At 42.9% G+C, this 27,500-nt stretch overlaps 1 protein-coding gene across 1 annotated transcript in view; it reads left to right on the top strand.

Moving 5' to 3' along the window:
* Nucleotides 1–27,500, top strand: part of arhgef2a (Rho guanine nucleotide exchange factor (GEF) 2a) — a 47,837-nt gene that overhangs the window by 4,269 nt on the left and 16,068 nt on the right. The window contains exons 3-14 of the mRNA XM_079523063.1: nt 49–82; nt 1,047–1,158; nt 18,566–18,728; nt 21,210–21,277; nt 21,752–21,815; nt 21,952–22,087; nt 22,969–23,078; nt 23,859–24,002; nt 24,574–24,824; nt 25,044–25,169; nt 26,278–26,395; nt 27,169–27,245. Coding sequence (XP_079379189.1) covers nt 49–82; nt 1,047–1,158; nt 18,566–18,728; nt 21,210–21,277; nt 21,752–21,815; nt 21,952–22,087; nt 22,969–23,078; nt 23,859–24,002; nt 24,574–24,824; nt 25,044–25,169; nt 26,278–26,395; nt 27,169–27,245 — 1,403 coding nt within the window. The remainder of the gene's footprint in view (nt 1–48; nt 83–1,046; nt 1,159–18,565; nt 18,729–21,209; nt 21,278–21,751; nt 21,816–21,951; nt 22,088–22,968; nt 23,079–23,858; nt 24,003–24,573; nt 24,825–25,043; nt 25,170–26,277; nt 26,396–27,168; nt 27,246–27,500) is intronic.

The raw sequence follows: 27,500 nt of genomic DNA, 5'->3' as shown, positions 1-27,500 counted from the left end.
ACTGCTGAGCTCATTGTTGAGTGTTGTTGTCCTGTTGTGTCGTTTCAGAGACCCTGCCTCAACTCGGAGGATCCACTCAGAGGTGAGCACAGTAAACCATTATTCTATGACAGTGACATTTTTTATACAGAGTGAGAGATTAGAAAAAGCATGAATTTAAGGTAAATTGTCACATATAGTGCAGAGAGAACAGGTACAGTGCCTCAAAGTAGTGTTTTAGTGTCAACCAACCACAGGTTGTTAGACTAAAACCGCAGCAACTCTGAAGGTCATAACATTAAAGTTGACACGGACAGTGACTTGAATCATGGAGCTATTTTTGAAGCGAAAAACCTCCTCAATATGCTGTAGAGAAGAGCCAGACCCATGCCTGATATCTTTGTTTACACAGTACGGCTTTATTATACTGTACTGTACAATATATGAAACCCACAGACTTAACCACCCACACACTTAACCACTTTCAGCCTGGCGTCCATATTTTGGGCATGTTATTATAGATAGACTGTTGTATTTCAATATAGTGAAAGTGACACATTTGCAAGTTCTATGAGCTTGTACTGTACATCTGCATTTCCACTACTTCTGCACAACACTGTCGCATGATGAAGCAAGAATGAAACGATTTATGAAAAACGTGAATATGCAACAGTATGGAGATAGGCAGCATTCCATCACTCCCCATAAATTCATAGTAATCACTCACACCCAAAATAAGTACCTCCACCAAAACTACCCAAAACTACCTAAAAGTACACAAAGACATACCCAAAACTACCCAAAGGTACCCACAAGTACCCCAAATACCCCCCAAACTACCCAAAGGTACTTAAAAGTACCCCGGAATACCCACAACTCCCCAAAGGTAGCCCCAAAATACCCCAAATTGCCCACAACAACACAAAGGTACTCACAAATACACCAAGCACACACACATTGGTAGTAGCATTATTGGGCACTTTTGTGTTGTTTTGGGGTACGTTTGGGTACTCACACGATGGTAAATGTCTTTGGATGACCTGTGTGCTCTGTGCGTCTCCACACAGTGTGGACAGTGACCTCGGGGGTGACAGCGAGGACGGGAAGGGGGACAGCGACAGCCCTCTGGTGCGAACGTTCAGCTTCCTGCGCAAGATGGCAGGCAGGGCATCACACAAGGTAAGGTTCACGTTCACAATCAGGATCAACGTTATTACAAATCAATGGTTTACAGGTTGTGTTGTTTTCCAGAAAGTGAAAAGAAAACAGTTAAAGAAGCATGTCAAAGAGAACATATTATAACCAATAATAAATACATGGATAAATACGTAAAGACTAGGCCATACCCGGGGTATGCAGTCTTTTACTGTTTACACAAACACCCTAAACATATGAAATTTGGGAAATTTGACACATTTGTCACTGTCTTCATATGCTAATGGTCAATTGTCAATAGTAGCCTGTTTTCATTAAAACCATGTTGTTGGATTAGAATATACAGTAGGCACCTAATACATTTCTTTCTTCTAGTTTTATTGTGTGTTTTATTATTTGCTTACAGTAGGCTATTAATTTTCCTAAGGCACTTTATAGAGCTGTGGGGGTTCCAGGGGGTCCTCAGCAAAGTGTGTTAACACAGCACCACAATAATTTTAATCTATACGTTGGCCATTTAAATATAGCAGATATACAAGCTCACAGCATGGCTGCTATGCGTGTTTTCAAGTATTATTATTATTAGTTATATGACGGATAACTAGCGGGGTGTCAGTCACCAAGACAGCTTATGACGCGATTATATATATATATATATATAGTTCCATGTATCACTTACAGAACCTTTAATCAATTAGCTCAGAACAAAATCCCTGCAAGATGTAATTACTTGTTATCCAAGAGAGTGTAACTACTTCCTCCACTGAAGCCAAGTAATGGTTTCAGCAGGCTGAGAAAATTCAGCATAATTACACTACAGAGTTAGAGAATGTTGTTATGGATCCATGTTCATGCAGTATACAAGGCTTAATTTTAGACTTTGTTGCAGGCCGGCGTCGAGTTGAAAATAGCAGAGCCACAAGCTCACAAGCTGTCGCATCAGGCCAGCTCATTCAAAATCTAAATCAAGATTTTTGCCATTATGCATTTTACACGTGTGTAGAACTTGTCTTCGATGCAAAAACTACTCATACCGTAATCACACACGTGTCAAATGGGTAACAAACATGCGGCCAGATCTGACCATCCAGCACCCGTTTGATGCGACGGGACCAGTGGTGGACAAAGTACTACAGTCAAAGTATAGATACTCCTGGTCAACTATAGTCAACTACAAGTGAACGTTTCTCTGTACATTTGTGTTGTATTGTCGTGTTGTGGTGTGTGTGCTGTTGTGCAGTTAGACATACATACTGTACCTGTCCATTATCTGGCTCTGGAGAGACGCCTACACTGTACAGTAAAAATACCTGCACTCTGACAGTCCACATGACCCTTCAATTAACACTGAGCACTTTACTGTATGTGTGTCTAGGTATACAGTACTGCATACTTCAATAGTGCAGCTACAGCAAATACACACACAGTGATGCTCCCTCACTCTCTCTCTCTCTCTCTCTCGCACGCACATGCACACACGCACACACGGACGCGCACACACACACACACACACACACACACACACACACACACACACACACACACACACACACACACACACACACACACACACACACAATGCTCTCTCTCTCTTTCTCTCTCAGTCTCCCTGGCTCTCTCACACGCACGCATGAACGCACACACACATGAACCCTGAACCTGAATCTTTTTGAATATTGTACTGAATCTTTCTTGCCACTAAAGCAGCACTGAAGGGGAAGTGAAACATGTTCTACACACACACACACACACACACACACACACACACACACATACTAGTAAGACGCCCTGAGTGCGAGAAGCGGCGAGGTCGCGTGCACGCATCCGCCTGGGTGACGGCAGACTGCTGGGCGAGTGCTGGTGCTTTGGCATGGGGGTCAGATCAACATATGGAATGCATTCTGTACTGGCCATATATGGAGCGTGTCTTGAGTGTACTGGTTTTTTCATATTTGGAGACGGCCATATATGGAGCGTGTCACGAGGAGTGATGGACTGACGGCCATGTTTGGTGGCGTGACGTGTCACGAGGCGTGACGGACTGACGGCCATATATGGTGGCGTGATGGACTGACAGACTGACAGGTTTTGCAGGTTTTCATAGTAATCTGCGACCTAGTGTCTCATACAGCACACCCGTCCGTTCTGCAGATACATTTGGTGGAACATTGTGGTAGTGAAGTGGTTAACCATCACCTTTGCTCTGATGTCACACTGTAGCCTAATGTCAAATATCTGTCTCTCAGTTCACTCTTGGTGATGTCAGTGGTTCTCAAACTGTGGGTCGGGACCCCCAGGTTGGTCCCCAAAACATTTTGGGCAGGTCAGATGATTTGCTTCAGGCACATTCTACAGTAAACAAACCAACATACAGTGTGCGTGTATACCGGGTATTTGCGCTTTTCTAAAGTGACAATTGCATATAAAACTGGGGGTCCTTGGGAATCACTGTCCTTAGTTACGGACACACTACACTGGCTCATGCATTGTACGTGTTTACCTTGCTTATTGCAAGTTGCTATGGATAAAGAGCTACATTGTAAATTTGAAACTAATGCTCAGTGCATCCATCGTGGGAGGAACAGGGATTTGATGGAGGCAGGGAGTGGGAGGAAGAAGTGTAGATTGTGATGTGCTCTGTGTAAACGCTCGCCCACAGCGCAATCTGTCCGTTTCACATCTCCTATCGTCGTGCAGAAACCTGGTACCTCCATATTTATAATGTTGAAATGAATGCCCTACTTTATCAGACAGATACAGACAGATCTCCATACATGGGCATAGGAGGGACACAGGCAGACAGGCATTCTTAAACACAGGGTGCTAATTTAAAAATCACACTCGTGTGAAGTGAGGGGGGGCTCACTCCTTTAAACAAACCTCGTACTCTAAACATTAATGTCCATAGCCTTGGCTCAGGCTGCCACATGACGTTATTCCGAAAGCCAGACGTTGAAGTGGCTAGCTCCCCCCAAAAAGTCCCTCAAAGCGCCCCTCAAAAAGTCCATAGACTTGGCTGCCATATGGCGTAATTCCCCAAAGCCAGATGTTGGAGGGGCTAACGCCCTCCAAAAATGTTTAAACATTAGAATCTCCAGCTATTCTTGGCAAACTATTACACAATAGGATATAGTTGATCTCACAGTCATGTAGCATAGAGGGTGACAAAACTACAATCTGAAATTTTTATGTTCGACATTTTCTAACACTACAAATCCCACCTAGGGTGCCGGGATGGCCAGAAGTGTGTGTGTGTGTGTGTGTGTGTGTGTGTGTGTGTGTGTGTGTGTGTGTGTGTGTGTGTGTGTGTGTGTGTGTGTGTGTGTGTGTGTGTGTGTGTGTGTGTGTGTGTGTGTGTGTGTGTGTGTGTGTGTGTGTGTGTGTGTGTGTGTGTGTGTGTGCGTGCGTGCGTGCGTGTGTGCGAGAGAGAGAGAGAGAGAGAGAGAGAGAGAGAGAGAGATGGGGGGTGTGGTTATATTTCCTGTATTAGTGTGTAGCAGTATGTTGCGCAAACTCTCGTCAGACAGAGAGCAGAGAGAGAGGAACCAACCAAAGCGTTGAGTAATAATATCCACCCTGCGTGTCAGACTGACTGGCAGCAGCTCTACAAACCCTTTACACTGAAGTTTACTGCTAGAATACTGTATATAGCCAGGAGAAGAAGAAACACATTTTGGGATATTTGGTCCTTAAAGGAAGAAAAATAAGAACAGGAAGAAAGAGGCGCTGAATCTATCGTTGTTGGAATAAAACATATTCATCATGTCCAGAGCTGAAGAGATGAACAAAACCCGACAGGAGAGAATGAGAGAGATCACTTTGAGGGTGAGTGACCATTAGATTAATAATAATAATAATAATAATAATTATTAGTAGTAGTAGTAGTAGTAGTATTAGTAGTACTATTATTTCAAACTAATAAATTAATAATAACTCATGATGACAAACTTCTGGCTATGGGATAAAAACCTGATTTATATTCCGTCGCGTGACGGTCTCGCTGGCTGAAAATAGCAGATCTACAAGCTCACGGCGTGTCACCACCTGTATGACTTGTGAAATTGTAGATCTGCTATTTTTGGAAGTATGGGAGTACAGTATGTATGGTATTAGAGCATAACAGAGGGTTAACAGGAACTCTTGAGAGGTGAGACAGATACTTTGTTCATTATCCTACTTGATGTTAAATGGCTTCCAGTGTGAGTTTTGGCACAAAGCAAAAGACATGTTGACCAGAGAGAGAGAGAGAGAGAGAGAGAGGAGCAAGAGATGCTACTATGTGTCAAACTATTTGTGATGAATTAGTGATGTAACTTACTCATAAATAACAAAATAGTCTTTAGTCTTAATTTGTAAGCTAAGGTACTGTACGTTTAGTTAACATGACATATTTTAAGCTGAGTGAAGATGAACGATAGATAAGATAAGATAGATGAAAAACATCATTGATTCACCAGAAACAGCAGAGACGAAGGTTTGCACAAGAAAGGAGAAGTACAAGTCACCACAAGAGCCCATGAGGCAACCTCTAGTCTCCACCATGGCTTGTAGGGGTGGGTATCGTTTAGGATTTTATTATTAATTAAAAGTTCAGAATATTTATGTATTTATATATCAGCCAGATGATGTTTTACGGTGTGTTTTACTGCCCTAAACAAACAACAAAGTCCATAGACTAGGCTGGCAACCGGTTATTTTTAATTTGTCTTTAAACAAACATTACATGTCCATAGACTTGGCTGCCACATGACGTAATTTCAGAAAGCCATGCATTGGAGGGGCTAGCGACCCTCAAAAATATGTGTATTCCATGATAACACAATGAGAAGCAGTAAGGCTTATTGTAATGGGCCCTTTGATGATTTCCATTTAATCTCTTCCATTTGTAGGTTACCCAGCTATTTGGATTAGGCTCCTACTTTATGATTATGACAACCAACCCTAATGGTTTTACCCTAGTTGTGTATCCACAAAGAATCTAAACACTGCCCTCACAAGCTGCCCTCTTCAGTCAGTGTTGGTTTAACTCTATTATTTACTGTGTAAAAGTGTATTTTATAGTAAAGCTTCCACCATAGGGACCCCAGGGGTTCTCGAGGAGATTCCATGGGGTCCCCCAGATAAGTGATTGATTGTTAAGAACCAAATATACCCTTATTGGTATGTAACTGAGAGTCTCCAAATGGAACCAAATGGAGTTGGACCCTTACAGGTCTGTAACTCTGAGAGTGTACAAATGGAACCAAATGGACCCTTATGGGTCTGTAACTCTGAGAGTGTACAAATGAAACCAAATGGACCCTTACAGGTCTGTAACTCTGAGAGTGTACAAATGAAACCAAATGGACCCTTACAGGTCTGTAACTCTGAGAGTGTACAAATGAAACCAAATGGACCCTTACAGGTCTGTAACTCTGAGAGTGTACAAATGGAACCAAATGGACCCTTATGGGTCTGTAACTCTGAGAGTGTACAAATGGAACCAAATGGACCCTTACAGGTCTGTAACTCTGAGAGTGTACAAATGGAACCAAATGGACCCTTATGGGTCTGTAACTCTGAGAGTGTACAAATGAAACCAAATGGACCCTTACAGGTCTGTAACTCTGAGAGTGTACAAATGAAACCAAATGGACCCTTACAGGTCTGTAACTCTGAGAGTGTACAAATGAAACCAAATGGACCCTTACAGGTCTGTAACTCTGAGAGTGTACAAATGGAACCAAATGGACCCTTATGGGTCTGTAACTCTGAGAGTGTACAAATGGAACCAAATGGACCCTTATGGGTCTGTAACTCTGAGAGTGTACAAATGGACCCTTACAGGTCTTTAACTCTGAGAGTGTACAAATGGACCCTTACAGGTCTTTAACTCTGAGAGTGTACAAATGGAACCAAATGGACCCTTATGGGTCTGTAACTCTGAGAGTGTACAAATGGACCCTTATGGGTCTGTAACTCTGAGAGTGTACAAATGGACCATTACGGGTCTGTAACTCTGAGAGTGTACAAATGGAACCAAATGGACCCTTACTAACCAGATCAAAATAAACCTTGATACACATAACAGAAGTATACAATTACAACACGCCATATTTTTATCGATAGAAAAAAACACGTCACTTTTCAGGAGATGGAAAAACATCCTGTGTCCGATCCAATGTAGTTATTATAGTTGTTACTTTTCACTTTCACGTAAAATGTTTTCAAATTAGTAAAAATAGGTGATCTACAAGCTCACATGTCACGTCACGATTGTGCACTTGTAGAACATTTATGAACACGTCAGCAGTGATATGATCTATAGGTCTGTACTATGGAGCCGTATGCTGTGCATCTATATTGACTCTCAGCATTGGAATCACATCTATATCTATCTATCTATCTATCTATCTATCTATCTATCTATCTATCTATCTATCTATCTATCTATCTATCTATCTATCTATCTATCTATCTCAGTAATACAATGCCAAATGGATGAATACAAAACCCTGTCACACATCAACACAACTTTCTATGTGTGTAGCAGTGACTGTGCGTATGTGTGTGTGTGCGTGCACGTAGGCATACGTGCATGTTTAACTATAGCAACGGTTGCTATAGAAATGCCAGTGGGTTGGTGGTGTGATATTATCTCGTTCCTCTGGCACATTCAGAAGGCCTTGGCCTCACTCAAACACACATTTGTATTACTACTAGACTTTACCCGTTCTGAATATATGAACACCAAATGATGTACAGTGTGGGTAATGCGATGTAATAGATCACATTACTGATTGGGAGGAAATTGTCCTGTCTCGCTATTGCGCACGCACGTAGGCTATGCTATCGCAAACATAGAAGATGTATCCCCCAAAAAGCATGTTTTTGCAATAAACGTTCAAATTCCGCATTTGCGGTGCCCCCCTTGAAAATGGTATTGCTTTGGACTCTCCGTTGATTAACGGTTTTACTGCTCCTGGCGGAACGTTCCGTCATACGGAATCCAACCAGCAACTGCTTCTGGCGTAATGTTCCGTCTGATAAGCTTTATTATTGATATCAAACCGGATCACTGATTTATTTATTTTAATTGTTATTTTGGCTTGGCCTTTCCTTCTTTAGCGATCCTAGACCGGATTGTGCAACCGCGCTGCCGTCCACCTCCCTTTATACAGGCTGACTAAAAAGCTGAATAACTCGAAATCTACGGAGCTCTCCATGGTTTGGATAAAATGCGCGATGTTCTGAGGTCTTTGCTGATTATCCGGTGGTTTAGATGGAAACATTTGGCGCTTTCTAGAGCAAGGATGGCTTAATTTTAGCTCGCTAGCATTGACGCTATTTATTTAGCATTAAAGATGGACGTCCAGACAGGATGTCAGTCCAGCGTGTGGCGTGCTACATTGAAATCGGCTCAGCAGTCTGTGGTTGGCTCTGCGTCCAGGGTAGATTGGACATTCCGTTTGTGATTTGTGTCATTTTGTGTGAAACAGGTCCCTCCCACTAATTTTGGAAGCCGATTACAGCTGAACGATACAGACTATGAAAATTCTGCCTGGTGTTTTAATCGGATAGGTCCAGAAATCATGTGTACCGTTTTTGTGAGATTTGCACCAAAGCTGTAGGTGGAAGAGCAAAAAGTGTGTTTTGAAGAAAAGTCTAAATGGCGGAAAATCTATCCTGACGCAAATGGGCGTGGCCTATATGGAGATATGCGGCATGACCCAAGGAATTCAGTGAAAGTGAAATTTAGATTTTACGACCTACGGAGTTATAAGGCGAAATGTAAAGTGGGCTGTTATAGCGCCACCATGAGGCCGACTGATGTAATAATTTATTACATTAATTTTAATAATTATTATGAACCTCCCCTCCAAGTGTTGTAATGGTAGCTCCAACGGTTTCTGAGAGGGAAAGACTTGATGTGAGTTTTCGCATTTTCCCATGTAAGTCGATGGGAAATTTTAATTCACTAATAAATTAATTATGAATCAATAATTTGTTAAATAGAAAAAAGGGCTTTGTTAAGATCTCCGTAACATTATGGTCAATGCCTGTGTGAAAAGTCTGAGTGATCGGTGCAGGCAGTGAGGAGCTATGACAGTGTTTCAGACAGACATTCATTCATTCATTCAGACAGACATTCAGACATTGAGTGAATTATAATATGATGATTATGGTGGTGGTGATGATGATGATGATGATGATGATATGTGAGGACCAAGATTTTAGGATGCATGATGTCGCACAATATGACTTCAAGTGGTTTTCACATTGTGCAAACCTTGAACATACGTATGCATGACGTTGAGTGAACCAGAAACTAGCGCTCCCATCCCCCTGTTATCCTAGGAAAAACTAAATAGCTGCGGGCCCATTCGGTTCGAGAACAGAGTGGCATTCCGACACACCGCCACTCAGACTATGTGACTTCCGCGTGTGGTTAGGGTTAGTGTTTGAGTGTGTCGGAATAGCGGGCTTCGGAATGCAGGTATGTAACCATTTTGGTCCCATTTGTACGCTCTCTGACCCCCTTTCCACCAGTTGGTTCCCAATAGGAACCGGTTCAGTTCTTTTTGGTTCTAAGTCCATGAGCCAGAGCTCCAAAATTGGTGGGAAAAACTAGACCAATATTAAATTGTTTATAGGATCAATACAAATAAATTAATACATGATAACCCTTCCACAGTAGTAGCTTTTTCATATTTTCGATTATTTTGCATATTTTCCTACATAATGCCTCATTTGCATATTTAAAAATGTAAAATTTGTAATACAATAAATCATTGTGTTCGTGTAAGTACTCAACTTTGGAAGTTTCATGGTGATAACAATCTAATATAGGCATGGTTTTGCACACTCAATTCATAATTAACGTTCCAATTTTGGAACTCTGGCTCATGGACTAAAAAACAAAAAGAACTGAACCGGTTCCCATTGGGAACCAACCGGTGGAAAAGGGGCCTCTGAGTCATGGAGGTGTGACCACTTCTATAGAGCGAGTGATGCCCATGGGCATAACACCAGAAGGAGCTCATCTGACCTCGTTCCCCTAAAACTCACCTCAATTACGGGGAACAAGGCATTCCACCAAAATGTGGAATAACCTACCAAAAGACATAAAGGTTCTCGACTCCATCCATCCATCCATCCATCTTCAACCGCTTATCCGTAGTCGGGTCGCCTACCCAAACTTTCCTGTTCTCAAAATGTTGTATACACATTACACCATACGGAAATATGTCCATATCACCATTCTGTACCCAGTGTAAGGTCACTGACAGCATGCTTCTGTCATGACTTCAGCTTTATTTGATTCTTTTAGGAAAACATCTTTTAGGGATACTGTAAGAACCCTTTGTTTATTCAAAGCCATTTAGACCTGAGGCCGACTTTAAAAATATCTTCTAAAGTATGTTGCTAATTTGCTATAGCAATGGTTCTCAAACTTTTCATGTCAAGGACCCCCAGAATTATCCGTTTGTCCACAGACCCAGTTAATAATGTTAGCTTTTTAAAATACCACTAGGCTATATATAGTATTCAACGATTTGCACAAACTTTCAAGATTTTTGTGAGTACACATTGTGAGCTTGTAGATCTTGTAGATCAGGGGTGGCCTCACTTGTTTTGACGTTAGATTTACTTTTAAACTGACCAGCTCAACAAGATCTACCGACCCAAAAAGTTACCTGAAGGGGCTTTGGAATAGCCCATCGAAATGGAAATTGTGCGAGGAAAAAAGCCTCCCTCCCCTTCTGTATGTAAGTGGTAGGTTTTCTGTATAAAACGTAGGAAGATACGTGCAATTATTCTTGAAGATTTCTGTGCTCCATGAAATGTGTTTTATTATTGCAAGTAGTATTACTTTATTATGTCCATTATATTATGTTGTATTGTTACACAACAATTACCAGGTATGAAATAAAGCCAGAGAGGAGTGGGAGGCTGGATGGTGAACACTGTACACTGAGCATGTGGAAGAATACTGCGTAGGATGGAGAGGAAGACCCAAGGACAGAGAGAGAGAGAGAGAGAGAGAGAGAGAGAGAGAGAGAGAGAGAGAGAGAGAGGGAGAGTTAGTGAGTGAGAGAGACAGAGAGAAGCAGAGGAAGAGATGGAGAGAGCGAGAGAGCAGTGACTCATGCCTAAATTATTCTTCATGGAAGATGATGTGGAGTTTGCAGATCTGCTACTTTTGATGCTTTTGTGTGACACTGCAGTATGATCAAGTAGGGCGATAATTTATGAAAAGGAAAACACAAAATGTTACAATATGGAGATAAGAGGTTTTAGGACAGCAACAATGAATGTGCAGTGTGTGACACTCACGCACGCGCACACAGAGACAACGTTCAGAGTATGTCTGTGCATGCGTGTGGGCGTAGTGCGTACGTGCGTGCGTGTGAATATGTCGGTCAGGCTAAACTTAAACGGCCCTCAGCGTTGAGGGGCCCCTAAGGGCCTAATTGAGGTTAGAGGGACAATCAGCAATCTGTTCTCATTTTAAAAAAATATATACTTTTCAGCTATAATGACAAGCTCAAAATTGTAAGGTTGTAAGTTGACCTTTTTGTAGTTTGCTTTAAAGATCAACAGGGATGGAGTTTAGTTTTTTTTCAGCATAGGATCAGCAGCATTACAAAGAGTAGACCCTCGATAGTACGACAATAAGGTTTATGCAGGTCCTAACAGATCTATTGTCTCTGTCCGGTGGAAACTGAACAAAACTTTTTTGTTCAATGATTCATATTCAAAAAGGATTCATATTCAAAAAGGATTCATATTCAAAAATGGCAAAAGCCACAGATCGACAAGCTCTAAACACGTCGCTTCGCACCACGTTTCAAGCTTGCGGATCTGCTACTTTTGACGCTTTAGTGTGAAACTGCAGTATGATCAAGTAGGGCGTTCATTTATGAAAAAACACTAGCCGATTCAAATGAAAATCAACCGATAATCACCAGTAGGTTACTTATCACTCAAATGCAATCGAGCCAGCAGTCTCGCCTGGAGCCTACTGGCTGCTATTAAGAAACGCGGAGACTTCAGACTTGGTCTTGTAGGACTATTACTAACCCTAACTCTAACCCTAACCTCAGTCAACCAGCCACGTAAGTCAGTTTCATGATGTTTTCGCTTCGGTGGCAGTAATTTCACTTCTGCATTTCCTAATCGCTGCCAGTAGGCTCCAGGCTAGCCTGCTGGCTCGATTGCATTTGTGTGATAAGTAACCTACTGGTGATTATCGCCGATTGATAATATTCAAAGCGGGTGAAAAACACAAAACGTTAGAATATGGAGATAATTGGTTTATACCCGACAGCGACAATGAATGTGCAATGATAGGAGACCTGCAGAGAAATGTGTGCAGGGACTGATGGGACACTGGTCAGTGGTCTAACACTGTTGTTGTGGGGATTGGTGGAACTGGTGATAGAGCGGCCTAGGGCCGGGGGATCCACACGCAGATTAGACACACCAACGGACCGACATGTGGAAACAACGGTCGGACATGCGGTCGGACATGCGCTGCTCCCGTGCTTGCGTTTAGGGTTAGGTTAGGGTTTGAGGTAGGTTGTCGGTCTAATGACAGTCGGACCAATAGTATGTCTAAACTAAAGCCTGTACCTGCCACCCGAGTGCGTTGCATCACGTTGCATTTGGGCAGCGTAATTGTTTTTACCAGGGCGAATGGGTGACACCGTCCAAACGCAACTGTCGGCAGTGGAGCACCCTTTATTGATTAAAAAGGGAGCATTCCCTGCGTTGATGCTAACGCTACGCTGGCGGACACCCGAAGGCTGCAGTGGAGCTTCGGTGTAGGTGTCCATCTAAATCACTGGTTTTCAACCAGTGGTCCTTGAGTGGGTTCCAGGTGGTCCTGAGCTAAATGATTTAGAGCTGCATGGTAACCAACTGGATCCTCTAATAAATAATAATTTTGATCAACGTTGGCCTATTATCTCTTATATGGACAAAATCTTATCCAACAACAGGGGACACTCCCCCCTGTCAGGCGAAAAGAAGCAGCTTGGACTCCTCATGCACTGAAGGAGGCATGAGGTCAGTCCCTTGCTCTCCCCCGGGTTGGCAGAGGGAGTGTAGAGCCCAGGATTACATTCGATAATTGACACTGGGTGAAAAAATGGGTTACAAAATTGTGGGTAAAGTAAAACAAGAAATAAAACATTTGAAATCTTGTTTCAATTATCAAACCTGCCTAGCTAGCAGTGCCTACCGAAGATGTCACTGGGATGGTCGGTGGGATTATGATCTGTCCGCAGCCCTCCTCTGAGACGCAGAGTGAGTAGACACAAATGGTGACATATTCTAATGGGTTTAATGAAGACCAATTGTATGAATGATGGGTGAAGTGGTCCTGTACATAGCGTTAAAGTGGTACTTGTGAAGCCTTGATGTGTATGGTGTGTGTGTGCGGCTGTGGATGTGGATGATAGTCTGACACCGTTTCCACCTCTCACCTACTTTACCATGCCGTCACTCTCAGGTGGAAAAACCTCCTATCTGCATATTTAAACTCTTGTTGACCATACAAGAGCGTCACACGAAAGCAGTGAAAATAGGCGATCTACAAGATCACCTCGTGCCACGGCAGCGGCACGTGGCGAGCTTGTATGATCAGCTATTTTTGCGATTTTAAAAGGAACAGATTTTGGACATGTGAGGTTTCCACCCCGACAGCAGCGACGTTAGCAAAGCTAGCAGTGAGTGTCAGAACAAACAGGAAGCGCTTTCACAAGCCGCTCTTCCCACCGGCTATCACTGATTGCGAGAGACGCTCATGCTGGAATGAAACACACACACATGCACTTTGTACACACACACGCACACACACACACACACACACACACAAACACAAACACACACACACACAGTAGAGTATCTATCTATGATATTGTTCTATTCATTACTGTAGCTTTTAGTATTATTTGTGCTGTTGTTTTTGTATGTGTACCTACGCAGGCTCCTATGAGAACTCCACTTCCCATGTATCCGATGTTTACCCCTGCCTATGACGAGAGCATTTCCCTTAATATAAAGGAGTAGTTCACCCACAAAATGTTTTTTTTGTATTGTTGACCGGCATGAGTGTCTGTCTGTCATCCATCCATCAATCTACTTACAGTATGTATATATCTATCTCTACGTGAGCAAAATTGTCAGATACAGTCTTCGCGGTTAGTTTTGCCTAGCGACACTGTTGTACAATTAGGTATCTAATTGGTTATTAATTTGAAGGCAGCGCAGACACAGCAGCACAGAAGATATCCTTGAAGGTTGGGTCTAATCCTACAGGCCTCTCTGTCTCATAATTTACCTCAATCACACTCAGAGATAAAGACATTTTGTCGGACGAGAGAGCCTTATGTAACAGCCCTGACGCTAGCATTAAACCATCACACACGCACACAAGCAAACACGCATGCACGCACAGGTTTGTATTACTATACTTTTGAGGACATCAACATAGGATGCCGTTTTTTGGGGCATTTGAATCGTACGCCTGAAAAATAGGCAATCTACAAGTTAACGAGTTGCTTGCTTCAGTGCAAGTCACCAGTGCGCAACTAAATCAGTTGGATCTAACTCTGTCTAAACCCTATTCTAACTCCTCATATCTTTTTTAACCATGAAACAGCCATTGCTCTTGTGAGGACCAGGAAAATTGTCTATTTCTCAAATTCTTCAAGCACACAGTGTGTGTGTGTGTGTGTGTGTGTGTGTGTGTGTGTGTGTGTGTGTGTGTGTGTGTGTGTGTGTGTGTGTGTGTGTGTGTGTGTGTGTGTGTGTGTGTGTGTGTGTGTGTGTGCCCCCCACACACACACACACACACACACAGAGAACAGTGTGTTTATTGTCAGACTGTGGTCAGACTGTCTTCTGCTTTTACAACGAGAGACGATCACATGCATTGATGTGATCATCTGTCTTGAAGCTTTTGAATAGCACTCTTCATCTAATAATTGGACCTAGTTTATCCCACGGGGCATATTCTGTGTTGAGCTTCACCCGGTGCTTCTCACAGTGTAGTTAGGGGTTAAGCACCTTGCTCGGCGACACCTCCACCACATTGCTAGGGCTGGGGATTCGAACCTGCGACCTCCTGCCTCTCCGGTTACGACCGCCATCCCAATCTGCAGTTTGAGGTACTCATCTCATACTATCAGGGCTCTACACTATGGTGTTTCTGTTATTGTGGGGGATAAGCTTTCGCTGACAACAGCCGATCGACAAGCTCACATCCGTATTGTGCGTTAACTTGTCACAATACGGATGCTGGGGTGTATGTGGTTGATTGATCACAATACGGATGCTGGGGTGTACGTGGTTGATTGGGTTTTACAGATGCTGGGGTGTACGTGGTTGATTGGGTTTTACAGATGCTGGGGTGTACGTGGTTGATTGGGTTTTCCAATTTGTAAATTATTTGTACTGCATCTCGTGTTGTGAGCTTGTCGATCGGTAGTCATTGGAACAGATCAGATCAGATCAGTGAACCAATAGGATCCACCTCTAGACCAGACATCATACAGGCTTGGCCAGGCTAGTCGATCGGCTACTTTCAACACAATATTGGGGAGATTTCCTGCCACACCCGCCGTCTTCTGACGGGTTCAAAAAGTTATCTCTTACCTGCCAAGCCCGTCTTGCGACGGGTTACGACTCCCGTTTTTGGCAGGCCTCAAACGGTACCCGTCTATGACCTGAACGGCATCCATCTTGAAACAAACGAGAGAAAACAAAAACAGTCTAAAAAAACGGTCATCCGATCTCCATAGAGTCCCATACTGGTCGTGAGTATATCTCCGAACTAATCCTCTGATTTGGTGAGATGAGATAAAGTATGCTCTTGGGATGGCACTAAAAAGCTGGCGCATCGCTCCGGTTTACATATTATCGTCTCGCATGCTAGTTGGGGACCCGATTGAGCGACGGACAAGATTCGCTCTTACTTCCGCTTTCAAAATGGCCGACGACGGACCCGCAAATTGACGTCATTTTGTAGTTTTTGCCTGGCAATCTACGGTAACGTGCCTGAAAACATGCCGGCAGGAAATGTGTTTTATGTGGTCGATTGCAGTGGTGGAAGACGTTTTTTGTTAAAAGGTTAAAGCTCTTTATTGTGATAGTAATCATTGCTACAGAGTGTTTTTTTCGGTAACAGGCATCTCCCCGTCTCTCCAGCTCTTAAACATACAACTGGTTTGCCAAATGTGAGCCAATCAGGAGAGAGTACCCATTTTGCAGTGTTCCAGTTCCAATTCTGCTCATGTATTTGTGCCATCTTTTCCAGTTTCACTTGTTTATCCTGTATGCTGAGTTCTCTCACCTTGTGACATCATGCCTCCATATATGGTCATGCCTTGTGACATCACGCCTCCATATATGGTCATGCCTTGAGACACGTCACACCACCATATATGGGCGTCTCCATATATGAAGATCACAACACTGACCTCATCAAACACTGGATAAAAAAGGGGGAAAAAAAGAAACAAAGTGACATCAGCACCACCCCCCCCCCACCCCCACTTAAATAACGACCAGTCCCTTGTTGAACTTTCAGAACGGAGTCCTAACAACTCTGGCAGTATTCCCCCGACGGCCATTTGCCACTTTTGTTTTAGCAACAACTTCCTCTCCCTACTGCAGGCCTGAAAAGAGGAAGTATGTGCAGGCTACTTCCTGTTTGCTGAATGCAATCAGGCGAGCACAATTCCCCCTACAAACGTGATTTGATATTGCAAGTGGGGCCCCACAAAATCAAATACATAAGACTTTTGAACACTCACTCATTTTAGAAAATGTGTAGGCCTACTTGAACAGGCTTTGTTCCCCAATGTGATGTCACTTTAGTGCAGCTTGTAAGAATCCCCCACTAGTAGGCATGTAACGATTCACTCAACTCACGATACGATTCGTATCACGATATGAGGTTCACGATACAATTTGTCACGATACGATTTTTCACGATATTATTTTTTTTTATATTTTAAAGAAAAATTACCGTTTTTTTAATTTTATATAATTTATCTTCCCCCCTGAGATGTTTTATTTAACTACATTGCAAAAGAAGTAGCATTACTTTTGACAGTGCAGAAACATAATTCTTCCTTGATGAGCATCAACGACCATCATCACCTGGGCACAGTCACAGACACACACAGCTCCCCTCTACAGTGCTCTACTACTGAAAGTGACTATCATTTCTCTCCAAAAGCACTTGAATATGATGGAATATGACTAAAGCTAAAAAAAAAAAAGAAAATCGATTCGAATCGATTCATATCGTCGGGATTAATATCGATATATATCGATATACGATATATCGTTACATGCCTACGGCCACTAGGGTGAGATGTCTTCGGTCCGCCATGATTTAGCAATTTTGGTCATGAATTCTTCTTTTTGTTTGTTTATCCGTGTATTGAAAATATCTATATCTGTGTCTAATTCAATTTCATAGTTACACTTACACTAGCATCACTGGTGTACTAAAAAAATCACACCCGTGTGAACTGAGTGGTGTAAGGTCTTATATAGACTGATCAGCTGTGGTCTGACGTAATGTCTGACGTAATGAAATCACACCTGTGTGAACTGGGTGACCATAGCAACCATGCTCATTTTTTGAGCACAGACAGACAGACAGACACGTAAACTAACAAAGCCAGTTGTAGGAGTGGTTTACACCACTCAAAAAGCAAACGATAGGACTAGCTATAACTCCGGTTTTGTGGTAGATGCTGATCCAGTCAAGAGCGGATACGGAAACAGTTTCTGTGTTTGCATGAATACGTAAGATCTGAGCACAGTAAATAGAAACCAAGCTTTCCATAGTTATTGGGAAAAGCCCAAGATTAGTTTAACAATCACACCCGTGTGAACTGAGTGGTGCAATCCCCCCCCCCCCCCCCCCCCCTTTCTCTCTCTCTCTCTCTCTCTCTCTCTCTCTCTCTCTCTCTCTCATTAGCAGGCAACAGTGCAGCACTATCTCTCTCTCCGTTTCTGGCAACAGCGCCACTTTTGGTACTCATTGGTACTGGTGCTCATAAACGTCACACACAAACATAGTCACACACATAGTCACACACAAACATAGTCACACACAAACATAGTTGAACACGGACATGCTGTTCCTTGGAGTGGTTGCACCACTCAAAAAAAAAACAGTGAAGCTTGTCCTACAGTCAGGCACAAACTACAAGCTCGCAATGTATTGCGTTGCAATGCATCATAGTGTATTGTCTCAGCAGATGAATTAGTACAGGTGAAAGGAAATGATTCTGGCAATTATTAATTGCAAAATGAATTGCGATTATCTCACATAATTGTGATCAGGCGATTATTATGTAATGTAATGAGACAGGCCTTTTTGCGAACCGCGGTAACATATCATTTGTGTGTCTGTCTTCACCAGAACAAAGAGAAGGAGAGGATGAGGGAGAGGGAAAAGGAGGCTCGGGAGAGGGAGGCGCGCTACAGCAACGGTCACCTCTACACCTCCCTGACGGTGTCTGGAACCACGCTGTGCACCGCGTGCAACAAGAGCATCACCGCCAAGGAGGCCCTCAGCTGTCCCAGTGAGTAGCGCACCAACCACCACAGTAACTAAGTAGTTTGACTTGAGTACTGAACTTCACCCATTTTCAACCTATATCTTCACATAATTGGTCTTCACTAAAGCTCATCATAAAATGGCACCATTTTTTAGGGGCTTTAATGTTTGTTTTTAGTTCAATGTTGTTTTTAAAAACGCCATTGACAATGAAGGGAAAATTTACGTCATCTTGTCCCTAACACAAACATTAAATGCCATTAAAGGTATATTCAGTGATTTCACTTCATTCAAAGTTCCTCCCTGTCCCCAGTGAGCCCCTGGGGTCAAAAAACCCTAGTTTCAGTTTTGGTTGCGGTTGGCAAAGCCTTCATCCAATCAGGATGAGAGGGGCCTTCCTCCAATCATGATCGAGTGGTGTAACATGCTGTTGGCCTGTTGCACTTCCCCCCACTGTAGAGCGTGTGCATGTGCACATTTTGTTACCGGGGTGGACTGGGTGGTTTTCCAAATCACCCAAATCACTAAATGCTCCTTTAACAATTAAGATAATGTAATGTTTGTTTTGTCACCGTTTGTTTTACATCACCATTACATCACCTAATCATACTATCATAGCAACATGAGTTAGACTTTAATATATTAGCGCCCCTCACTTCACATGGGTGTGATCTTTAGGTGCGCTAGCCCCTCTAACGTCTGGCTTTTGGAAATGAAGTCAGAATATTGCAGCCAAGTCTGTGGACTTGTAATGACGTAAACACCAGCACCCCACATGATGTCATGTGGCAGCCAAGACTATGGACATTTTAAACAAGCATAGAGTACAGCCAAGTCTATGGATTTTTTATGTTTGTTTATGGCATTTTAAACAAACATAGGGTACAATGTTTGTATAAAGAAGTGATGCGGCACTCACTTCACACAAGTGTGATTATTTTCTACTTCGTATGTGTCTCATTAGGCTTTGTTTCTTTTTTTTAACAAGATTTCACTTTTTGCATTGATGTTTATTAATGCGAGAACAACAGCTTCCATTATAGCATACTGACTTTCCAGGAATAGAAAGCCTGTCATTTCTATTAGCTTGGATTCCCCATCGATGATGTCACCACTGATAGGCAGGTTGTCCAGGAACTGTCCACAGCCCTCCTCTGAGACACACAGACCGAGTAGACCAGAATACACCAGAATATAATGAGAAAATTGTCCACACAATGTCTATTTCTAAAATTCTATTACTATACTTGTGGGGACATTTGGCCATCACAAGTATAGTAATACAAGCGCGTAACACACACACACACACACACACACACACACACACACACAGGCCTACTGTAGCTTTCATCTAAGGGGGTTTGTCGGTGATAAGGGTTGAAAGTCATTTGACTGCCCTGCAGCTGACTTCCTGTTTGAGTGTTGTGAACAGGAAGTGAAATCTGTAACTTTGTGCCATGGTGGATGACGTCAGGCAGACGCAGCAGAAAGACAACACTGAGTGAGTCATTAGTTTATAGTTTATTTTTAGTGTCCTTGAGGGCGTTCCAGCAAAATTAGTTAATAGAATACAGCATCAAACCATTTTAACACAATTTTATACTTTGGCTATTAGAAGACGATCCTCGAAAATAAAGTTAATAAATATAAGGCTTTCTTTCTTTCTGTTGACCAAATTACTTTTTCTTACTAGTTTAGACATTTCACTTCACAGTCGGAAATACACAGTTCCTGGGCAGAGCGTTAGGGAGAACTCGCTAACTCTGGACCAGAGCTGTGGAGAGAGGGCGAGGTCACATTGTGTTTGTTGTTTCACTGTCTTCTGTGTGCAGCCTGTAACAATCAGTACAAAGTCATGTTTGTTTCACTGTCTTCTGTGTGCAGCCTGTAACAATCGGTACAAAGTCATGTTTGTTTCACTGTCTTCTGTGTGCAGCCTGTAACAATCAGTACAAAGTCATGTTTGTTTCACTGTCTTCTGTGTGCAGCCTGTAACAATCAGTACAAAGTCATGTTTGTTTCACTGTCTTCTGTGTGCAGCCTGTAACAATCGGTTCAAAGTCATGTTTGTTTCACTGTCTTCTGTGTGCAGCCTGTAACAATCAGTACAAAGTCATGTTTGTTTCACTGTCTTCTGTGTGCAGCCTGTAACAATCAGTACAAAGTCATGTTTGTTTCACTGTCTTCTGTGTGCAGCCTGTAACAATCAGTACAAAGTCATGTTTGTTTCACTGTCTTCTGTGTGCAGCCTGTAACAATCAGTACAAAGTCATGTTTGTTTCACTGTCTTCTGTGTGCAGCCTGTAACAATCAGTACAAAGTCATGTTTGTTTCACTGTCTTCTGTGTGCAGCCTGTAACAATCAGTACAAAGTCATGTTTGTTTCACTGTCTTCTGTGTGCAGCCTGTAACAATCAGTACAAAGTCATGTTTGTTTCACTGTCTTCTGTGTGCAGCCTGTAACAATCGGTTCAAAGTCATGTTTGTTTCCCTGTCATCTCTGCAGCCTGTAACGTCACCATCCACAATCGCTGTCGGGACGCTCTGCCCAACTGCAACAAGATGAAACAACGGGTAAGACACAAACCAAGCAAACTCTCATGACCCTTTTCCACTACGAGAACTAAGCTGAATCGCGCCGTGATTCATATTTCAGGGGTTATACATGTATGCAGCGGTGTAACGAGTAGTAGCCCCCGATGCGGGGTGGTCACCGCGTGCCCTCGACCACGCTGTAACAACGATCATCATTTGTTTTTAGTTATGGGCCATTGAATAAAGATTGTTTTGACCAAAAACGCAATCTGGGAAAAGAATCCGAGATAAATGCATTTTTGTAAACGGTGTGGTACATTGAGGCGGATGGAGAGTTTTCACTTCTGGTTCATTTCCGGTTGTATCCGCTGCCTAGTAATAGAGGTGCTCCGATCGATCGGCCACCGATCAGTGATCGGCCGAATCCGATATTCACTCCAACTGACTCCATCAGTGATCTGCAATTTAGCCACTAAAGTCTAACATGTATGTACTGACCTGTCCTCTCCACAGCAACACAAGCTGGCCCTGATGAGGAACAACTCAGCCCTCCAGAACGTTACTCTACGCAACAAAAGTAAGACATTTGCGTTGGTTTATTTTCCATGATTTCCAAAGGAATTGCTATGTGGCACCGTTGATGTGTTAACTTTCGGGTCATCTGTTGTTATTATTGAACTCTATAAAACGATGTTTACGTTCTGACCCCGCAGACCCAGTGATGCGAGAGCGACCCAGTTCAGCCATCTACCACTCGGACAATCTGCGTCAGTCCCTGCTAGGCTCTGCACGTAGGGGGCGCTCCAGCCTGTCCTTATCCAAGAGCGTCTCCACCAATAACATCGCAGGGTGAGTCTCATTTCAACTAGTCTCCACCAATAACATCGCAGGGTGAGTCTCATTTCCACTAGTCTCCACCAATAACATCGCAGGGTGAGTCACGTTTCCACTAGTCTCCACCAATAACATTGCAGGGTGAGTCACGTTTCCACTAGTCTCCACCAATAACATTGCAGGGTGAGTCACGTTTCCACTAGTCTCCACCAATAACATCGCAGGGTGAGTCACGTTTCCACTAGTCTCCACCAATAACATTGCAGGGTTAGTCTCATTTCCAATTGTCTTCTCCACCAATAACATTGCAGGGTGAGTCTCATTTCTACTAGTCTCCACCAATAACATTGCAGGGTTAGTCTCATTTCCAATAGTCTTCTCCACCAATAACATCGCAGGGTGAGTCTCATTTCCACTAGTCTCCACCAATAACATTGCAGGGTTAGTCTCATTTCCAATAGTCTCCACCAATAACATTGCAGGGTTAGTCTCATTTCCAATAGTCTTCTCCACCAATAACATTGCAGGGTTAGTCTCATGTCCACTAGTCTCCACCAATAACATCGCAGGGTTAGTCTAATTTCCAATAGTCTTCTCCACCAATAACATCGCAGGGTGAGTGGGGCCAGCAGTGGCCTAAAGCCAAGAGGAGTGTGTTTGTCACCAAAACGTTCCTGTTTCACTCCCCCGGACTGGCAGACAAAAGTGAATGGCACTCCACAGTATATATAATATAACTAGCTGATACAGTTTTATAATCATCTCTGTTACTTACATATTAGATAATGGTAATATGAAAACCTACGGTAACTGTGTGTGTGTGTGTGTGTGTGTGTGTGTGTGTGTGTGTGTGTGTGTGTGTGTGTGTGCGTGTGCGTGTGCGTGTGCGTGCGTAGGCACCTGAACGAGGACTCTCCGTTGGGACTGCGTAGGATTCTGTCTCAGTCGACGGACTCTCTCAACGTGAGGAACAGAGCCATGTCCATAGAGTCCCTCAATGACGAAGGTAACGCCTCGTTTATACTCACATTTTCTACTTAAAGTTTGATACGAGCTTGTACTGTACAGTACATTCATTTGGGGGTCCTTAATGAAAATGTTTGAGGACCACTGTTTGAAGCCATTAAATCAAGGAAAGCATCCGTGTAATTTCGGCTATAGCAACATACTGTAGTTTTTTCAGAAAGAGATTTAACAGTGGTTTAGAACAGTGGTTCTCAAAAATAGCAGATATACAAGCTCACATCGTGTCACTTTGTGCCGCGATGCAGTGATGCACACGTTTGTACATCCGCTATTTTTGAGCATTTTGGAAAATTCTTGAGCTTGGCACATAACATTTTCAGATGGGGTTCCACAACCAAATACATCTATATGATTTTGGGGGTTTGGGGAAGAACTACTGATTCGGAATCGGCTTCAGGTCTCAATGTGTTAACCCATTCAGGACGGGAACCCCTTTTGGTGTTTTGATACTATTAAAAAATAGCAGATCTACAAGCTTATAGAGCTTTGACTAAATCAGAATACATTTTAACAAATCTTTGAATAAATATTCTTTCAGAGCGAATGTTTTTAACTCAAATCTTTGCTTCTGGGGGGGTCCCTGGAACAACATATTTTCAGATGGGGGGCCGCAGCCAAATACAGATAATTCTGGGGGTCCTTGACATGAAAAAGGTTGAGCACCACTGACATAGAAACATAGGTTTTTCAGAAGACTTTTTTAATCGGCCTCAGTCGATGTCAAATGTGTTAAACAGCCATTATTGTTGTGTGTTATCAGGGGAGATGTACTACGTGTCCATGCTGGAGGAGCTGGAGATCGAGGGGCGTGACTTCGAGGTGGACTCGTGGAGCATGGCCGTGGACTCTGACTACCTGCAGACGCACCGCAAAGACGTCATCAAGAGGCAGGACGTCATCTTCGGTGACGGCCATTTTTATTTTGTATTTTTCCTACTTGCCCTCCACTGCTCTACTGTGCAACGGTTTTTGTTGTCAATCTCTAGAACAAGGTTTGGCAGTATACATAGGCTATCTATCCCTGGCCCATGGGGCGGCGGTGGCTCAAGGCTAGAGTGGCCAGATGGTAACCGCAAAGTTGCTAGTTCGAACCCGGGCTCCCCCAGAGTTAGTGTTGAAGTGTCCTTAAGCAAGACAGTGAACCCCTAATTCCTCCTGATGTGCTGGTTGATGATGTTGCATGGTTTCTGCCGCCATTGGTGTATGAATGTGTGTGTGAATGGGTGAATGCAATGCACAATCTATGTACCATTTACCACAAATATACGTAGACCAATCATAGTGTAGTTCACACTGCGATGACAATTAAAAGGTTTCTCAGGGATCATTGGATGTGCTATTTCTTTAAAGATTATTTACACGTTTGTGGTGAAAACCATTTATTTATTTAATGTATTTAATTTGTTTTTTTATTTGTCACCAAACTTTGACCAAAAGGTGTGTGACGTTGTGTTTGCCTCTGGTTCCTCACTCAGAGCTGATCCAGACGGAGCTGCATCACTTGCGGACGCTGCGCATCATGGAGCGCGTGTTCCGCCAGGGCATGCTGGAGGAGGTGCACGTGGAGCCCGCCACGGTGCACGCCATCTTCCCCTGCCTGGACCGGCTGACGGCGCTGCATGGCCGCTTCCTGGACCGGCTGCTGCAGAGAAGGAACCACAGCCTGCAGCCAGGCTCCACGTACAACTACACCATCAACCAGCTGGGAGACGTACTAATAGAGCAGGTATGCGGTACTGTATTCTTCAAATGCTTGAAGTACAGCATTTGGGTCTGATGTTTTTTACCCATATTTTGTCCAAAAGTGCAAAATCTATTTGGAAAAACCTGGTTATTGTACAGTAAAAACAAACATCACTTAGTGATATTTTTTATGTTTACCATTATATAGTATAAGCCAGCCTCTATTATTCACATGAGTGAGTATTGTTTGTGTGCGTGTCAGTTCTCAGGCCAGTGTGCAGATGAGATGAGGAAGACATACGCGGAGTTCTGCAGTCGACACCCGAAGGCCGTCAAGCAGTTCAAGGAGCTCCTGGCCCGGGACAAGAGGTTCCAGTGTTTTATACGGGTAAAGAAAGACACATCACTGTCAAACCTCGTACTGTATGTCCAAAACTGTTACTTTACACAAAATGGGGAAAAAGAGAACCTGATTCCAATGTAATTATTTAGTCATACACTCTTGTTAATACTTTTCATTCATTCAATATTTATAAAAAATAAAAAACAACAAGAAAAACATTGACAAAAGTAGCAAAAACGAGCATGCTATGCTGCTATTTTTTGCTATGTTTGCACGTCAATTTATGGAAAAACAAAGAGTTGAAATATAATGTACACATACATTTCCACCTGACGGTGATAGTATGGACATTTGGTCATTTAGACCAGTGATTTTAATTGCAAAGACCCCCAGTTTGATATCCATTATCCATTATCCCACAGAATCAATCTGTGAGAACCCAAATTAAATCTAAGTGTACAATGGAGCCACATGGGCCCATTTGGGTCCATTTGTTCCCTCTCAGAGTTACAGACTTAAAAGGAACATTTTGTGACATCTATAAATCATTTAGTTGGGGACCCCTTAACACATTGATTGCCAGGTATCAATTAATTCACCAAAAAAAGCAATCTGGGAAAAGAATCAGAGATATATGTTTTTTTCTGGAGGCGGACACTTCCGGTTCATTCCCGGTTGTATCCGTCTCCTAGCAACCTAGCATCACGAAGAGCATCCTCTAGCGTAATCACTGGAAACACACCATTGGCATCCGGGGAATCGAACCGGCAACCATCCGGCAACAGGTGTGCTCATCTAACCTTTAGGTCACCTTTTCTCAGCAAGGTCCAGTGCAGTGGTTCCATTTGTACAATCTCAGTTTTTAATTGAGTACACTGAGTATTGTACTAAATGTATTGGGGTCCCAGCTAGATTAACCATAATAATAATAATAATCTTATCAAATGGGGGTCCATGAGTGAAAGCATATCAAACTAGAACTGCACTCTGTCGAGTGCCTACTTGCTTGTTGCACACAAGTAGGCCATAAATGGCCTACTAGTGCGCAAGCAGAGCGTGCAAGTACTGTAGACCGCTGGGTGCTTGAAATAAATAAAAAGGTTGAAAATCTCTGCTCTAAAACGTTTGCCCCACCCCTCTCTTCCGATGTCAGAGGTTGAGTCGTGGTCACCTGCTGCGTCGCCATGGAGTCCCAGAATGCATCCTGCTGGTGACTCAGCGAATTACCAAGTACCCTGTCATCATCCAGCGCATCCTGGACAACACCAAAGGTGAGGTCCTCCTCTCCACTCACATGGAGTTAGGGGGCTTTAAATGCAACACATTCTCTATATTTCAAAAGATTTTTATACATTAATTTTGAAATCTTGAAACGGGGCATTCTGCATAATGAGTACTTTTACTTTTTGTACTTCACATTTTGATGTCAATGCAAGTACATTTGGAATTCCGGACTCTTAGGCCTCACTCACACGGTCGCAACAGATTGCTGTATGCTTGTTGTATACAAAGGGTGTGACACAGCTTGCCCCAATGCATTTCCAATGGGAGTCACATGGTTTGAGTGGCGCAGTCGAAACACAGCCGAAAGCCATACAACAGCTTGTAGTCCAAAATGTGGACTACAAACCATGTGACTTCCATTGGAAATGCATTGGGGCGGCCATGACACTCACAACATTCATACAACAAGCATGCATCAATGTTTTAAAGGTCTGAGTGAGGCCTTACTTGTAACAGAGTATTTCTACATTGCAGTATTGATACAGTATTGATACCTACTTAAGTAAAACATGCAAGTTTTTTCCACCACTGGTAGTACTCAAGTGCTCAGTAGAAACATGTCACTCACAACATTCATACAACAAGCATGCATCAATGTTTTAAAGGTCTGAGTGAGGCCTTACTTGTAACAGAGTATTTCTACATTGCAGTATTGATACAGTATTGATACCTACTTAAGTAAAACATGCAAGTTTTTTCCACCACTGGTAGTACTCAAGTGCTCAGTAGAAACATGTCATGTCTGTTCTTTCTCTCTCAGATGACGAGGAGGAGGCCTCCTCAGTAGCCCAGGCTCTGTCTCTGGTCAGAGAACTCCTTACTTCAGTAGACCAACAGGTACAGGAACACCTCAACTTGTATATATCTCTGCTGTCTGGAAGAAACCAACCAGGTTTTTTTTTTACTTTTCATTGGTTCAATATGTTTTAACCAACACACAGTAAAGGGTATTCAATAGCACTGATTTATGAGAAGAAGAAAAAAAAAAGATGGATAAACGGGTGGAGCTAGCTGGTTTGACAGATAGTTTAAGGATCCAATGAAATTAGGAGGTACTTTTTAATACTTTCCATTGGTTCAATGTTTTTTATG

The sequence above is a fragment of the Electrona antarctica genome (assembly GCF_951216825.1).
Source record: "Electrona antarctica genome assembly, chromosome: 15".
Taxonomy (NCBI): domain Eukaryota; kingdom Metazoa; phylum Chordata; class Actinopteri; order Myctophiformes; family Myctophidae; genus Electrona; species Electrona antarctica.
Note: the sequence above shows the minus strand (reverse complement) of the source record. Positions and strands in the feature narration are given on the sequence as shown.